Source organism: Danio rerio, chromosome 16, assembly GCF_052040795.2.
Source record: "Danio rerio strain M-AB ecotype USA chromosome 16, GRCz13ab, whole genome shotgun sequence".
Taxonomy (NCBI): Eukaryota; Metazoa; Chordata; class Actinopteri; order Cypriniformes; family Danionidae; genus Danio; species Danio rerio.
Genome location: NC_141036.1, coordinates 57,842,501 through 57,847,500, shown reverse-complemented (window position 1 = coordinate 57,847,500; position 5,000 = coordinate 57,842,501). Strand labels below are relative to the sequence as shown.

Sequence of the window (5,000 nt, the reverse complement as noted above, 5' to 3'; positions counted from 1 at the left end):
ACAGGTTCACAATAATAATGAGGCTTGTTGACAAGGAATTCTAATACTTTGTTTCATTAGTATATTACTACTGTACATCACTGTATATTTTTGTCTGTTTGCATCCTGTCCATTTGCGCCCCCTTGTTGTCAATGTCACAAATGATTGTTGCATTTGTACCAGTGCTAATACACAACCATAGCACACTGCTACTCGTGTGATATTGCTCATATATATTTGAATCCAATCGAGACTGTAACCGCATGATCCGGCCCGATTTCCAATCAGGTGTTCAGATATGGACATAACATTTTAAAGCGCTGTGTTTTTTAGAGGCCGTCCCAAGTTAAAGATCTTCAACTTGGGACTAATCAGATTACAGTTTGGACCCAAAATACTTTTTAATTGTCATTTAAATACTCTTACTTTGTCAAGATTTAGATTGTTACCTCATTTGAAACAAATTTAATACAATTAAATTTAATAAATAAAAAATAAATATATTTAAAAGGAACAGAAGAACAGAGAAAGTAAAGGTTCTGGAAATAAACCATTTATTAAAACCCTGATGATTTGATGCTGCTGTTACACCTATAACACATTTTACTACTCTTTTTGTCCCATGGTGACATCAAACGCGGCTATACTGGTCATTCTGAACTATCACTCACTGTGCTTATGCTGCTTACATCTTTTGAAAGTGCTGCTCATCACCGTCGGTTCGACAGCAGTGGGCCAATCAGATTACAGTTTGGACCCAAAATACTCATTAATTGTTATTTTAATACTTTATACACTTACTTTGCCCACATTTTGTGACCTCAATTGAAACTGAATCATATTCAGAACACAGAAAGTGAAGGTTCTGGAAATAAACCTTTACTAAAAACATGATGATTCGACACTCACCGATTTGTCAATGAAATTATTTATGCTGTATACTGTATAGTCAATGAGACTGAAGTAAAGTGTTCATAATAAAATAAAAATTTAATTAATGACTACCAAATGATTACCTTAAAACTGAGTATACATTTGACTGCAATAATCAAGTCTAAACAGTCAGTCAGAAGCCAGATCAATAATGAATCCTTCATGGCTCATTATTAAACATGTCAACTGCATATGTCTGATTGCAGAAGGAAAATCAGGCTGATAATGAACTCACTTGAGCGTCTCGGACAGGAAGAAGCTTTGCTGCATGTTATCGTGACTGTCTGAGGAGGCGTAAACATCTCTGATTCCTGAGAAACCCGCATCCACACGACAATGCTTCTCCAGAGCCTGTGAAGACATTTCATTACAATGCTTTTAATTACAATCTACAAGAAACAACACAGGTCACGTGATGCTCCCTTACATCAGTAATGCTACAGCAGAGGTTCTCAATGGCAGAAAAGCATCAGTGTGAATTAAAATAATAAAAAGCAACTAACAATACAATCATGCACACGGAAAAATTGAGAAAATTGTTAATTTTCCACACTGTGCCATTCAAAAACAATATTATCACCCCTCCTGTGAAATTTCAATTCTTTTTATTTTCCCAGGTCATATTTAGGAGAGCAAATCAATCCATCCATCCATCCACCCATCCATCCATCCATCCATCCATCCATCCATCCGGTCCTTTCGTCCGTCCGTCCGTCCGTTCATTCGTTGGTTTGTTGGTTTGTTCGTTCATTCATTTATTCATTCATTTATCCATCCATCCATCCATTTATCTATCCATCCATCTTTTTTCACCTATTTATCAGTTTCAATATATCCATCCATCCATCCATCCATCTATTCATCCATCTATTCATCCATCTATTCATCCATCTATTCATCCATCCATCCATCCATCCATCCATCCATCCATTCATTCATTTATTCATTCATTCATTCATTCATCCATTTGTCCATCCACCCATTCATTCAATTATTCATTCATTCATTTATCCATTCATCCATCCATCAATCAATCCATCCATCCATCCATCCATCCATATATTCATTCATTCATTCATTCATCCATTTGTCCATCTATTTGTCCATTCATTCATTCATTCATTCATTCATTCATTCATTCATTCATTTATTCATTCATTCATTCTTTCATTCATTCATTCATTCATTCATCCATTTGTCCATCCACCCATTCATTCAATTATTCATTCATTCATTCATTCATTCAATTATTCATTCATTCAATTATTCATTCATTCATTCATTCATTCATTCATTCATTCATTCATTCATTCATTCATTCATCCATCCAACCATATATTCATTCATTCATTCATTCATTCATTCATTCATCCATTTGTCCATCTATTTGTCCATTCATTCATTTATTCATTCATTCATTCATTCATTCATTCATTCATCCATTCATTCATTCATTCATTCATTCATTCATTCATTCATTCGTTCATTCATTTATTCATTCATTCATCTATTTATCCATCCATCCATCCATCCATTCATTCATTCATTCATTCATTCATTCATTCATTCATTCATTCATTCATTCATTCATTCATTCATTCATTCATTCATTCATTCATTCATTCATTCATCTATTCATCCATCCATCCATCTATCCATTTATCTATTCATTAATTCATTCATTAATCTATTCATCCATCCATTCATCCATCCATTCATTCATTCATTCATTCATTCATCTATTCGTCCATCTATTCATCTATCCATCTAAATTTTTTCACCTATTTGTCAGTTTCAATATATCCATCCATCCACCCATTCATCCATCCATCCATCCATCCATCCATCCATCCATCCATCCATCCATCCATCCATCCATCCATTCATTCATCTATTCATCCATCCATCCATCCATCCATCTATCCATTTATCTATTCATTAATTCATTCATTAATCTATTCATCCATCCATCCATTCATTCATTCATTCATTCATTCATTCATTCATTCATTCATTCATTCATTCATTCATTCATCTATTCGTCCATCTATTCATCTATCCATCTATATTTTTTCACCTATTTGTCAGTTTCAATATATCCATCCATCCACCCATCCATCCATCCATCCATCCATCCATCCATCCATCCATCCATCTATTCATTCATTGATTCATTCATCTATTCATCTATCTTTTTTCACCTATTTGTCAGTTTCAATATATCCATCCATCCATCCATCCATCCATCCATCCATCCATCCATCCATCCATCCATCCATCCATCCATCCATCCATCCATCCATCCATCCATCCGTTTTTACACATTTGTCAGTTTTCTATCTATCTATCTATCTATCTATCTATCTATCTATCTATCTATCTATCTATCTATCTATCTATCTATCTATCTATCTATCTATCTATCTATCTATCTATCTATCTATCTATCTATCCATCCATTTTAAACTATCTGTCAGTTTTCAATCCATCCATTCATCCTGCAAATATCCAGTAAAATGTTATGTATTGTCATCATGACAACTAAAACTATTTTAACTATAAACTATAAAACTATTATGTGAAACTATTATTTAAAAATTGTTGAAAAAAATCTTTCTGTAAAACAACACTATTTCCATCTATAAGAAATCTCCAACTGTATTTGTTTATGTTTTTGTATTTGCTGTTATCTAAAGCAACATTGCATTTATAATCTTTACCTTAACACAGACTTGTGAGTATGCCATTATTAAAGTTTAAGTTTCTATTTTTGCTACTCCCTGTTCATCAGAGCATCCGTAAAAAACATAAAATCATATAATTCAATCTGAGATCAGATTTTATGTTTTGGATGTAGATTTTATTTCAGTCACCTTAAAGTTAGTCAAAAGATTTGCCGCTAAATTTGAGCACTGAGTAAAAAATAAGCTGACTTGGCAAAATAATAATCTATTAACCTCACACAATGGTAGACATCTAGACTATAATTAGGATTGTCTGGTGATTTGGGTTTAGAGATGTATTTGACAAATCCATTTGCGTTCTCCTCCACCTCCTGCACTCGGTAATTAAGATGTCAGTTTGCTGGAGGAGCTCAGCACTGTTACACCCACTGTATTAATATAACAGCCATAACCAGACCTTCATTACCATATATATATATCATTCCATCCACCTAGATCCACCTGTCCATCCATCCTTCTATCAATCCTTCATTGATCCTTTTATCCATCCATTTGTCCATCCATCCATCCATCTCCACTTATTTGTCAGTTTTACATCCATCCATCCATCCATCCATCCATCCATCCATCCATCCATCCATCCATCCATCCATCCAACCATTGTTCCATCTATCCATTTCCGCCTAATTTGTCAGTTTTACATCCATCCATCCATCCATCATCCATCCATCCATTATCCATCCAACTTGTGTTCCACTTATCCATTCATTCATCCACCAGTTGTTTCATCCATCCATTTATCGGGTGTTTCATCATTCCATCCATCCATCCATCCATGATTTCAAACATCTATCAACCTGTTGTTCCATCCATCCACCTCTTGTGACATTCATTCATGCATACCTTGTTCCATCCATCCATCCATCCATTTATCCATGCATCCATCCACCAGTTTCATCCATCCATTCATCTATCCATTCATCATCTCAAACATACATCTATCATATCCATCCATTTTATCCATCCCTTGTTCCATCCGTCCGTCTATCCGTCCATCGGTCATTTCAAACATCCATCTATCTGTTGTTCCATTCATACACCTGTGGTTCCATCCATTCATCCATCCATTCATCTCTTGTTCCTTCCATCTGTCCCTCTGTCTATCCATCATTTCAGTCATCCATCTATCTATTGTTCCATTCATAAACCTCTGGTTCCATCCATCCATCCATCCGTACCTCCGTCCATTTATCTGTTGTTCCATTCATAAACCTCTGGTTTCGTCCATCCATCCATCCATCCGTCCCTCCGTCCATTTATCTGTTGTTCCATTCATAAACCTCTGGTTCCATCCATCCATCCATCCGTCCATTTATCTGTTGTTCCATTCATAAACCTCTGGT

At 35.1% G+C, this 5,000-nt stretch overlaps 1 protein-coding gene across 2 annotated transcripts in view; it reads right to left on the bottom strand.

Moving 5' to 3' along the window:
• LOC101882461 (mannosyl-oligosaccharide 1,2-alpha-mannosidase IA) overlaps positions 1-5,000 on the bottom strand; it is a 356,204-nt gene that overhangs the window by 2,005 nt on the left and 349,199 nt on the right. For both annotated transcript variants that reach the window (XM_087288103.1, XM_087288102.1), the window contains exon 11: positions 1,149-1,264. In XM_087288103.1, the coding sequence (XP_087144229.1) occupies positions 1,149-1,264 (116 nt within the window). The remainder of the gene's footprint in view (positions 1-1,148; positions 1,265-5,000) is intronic.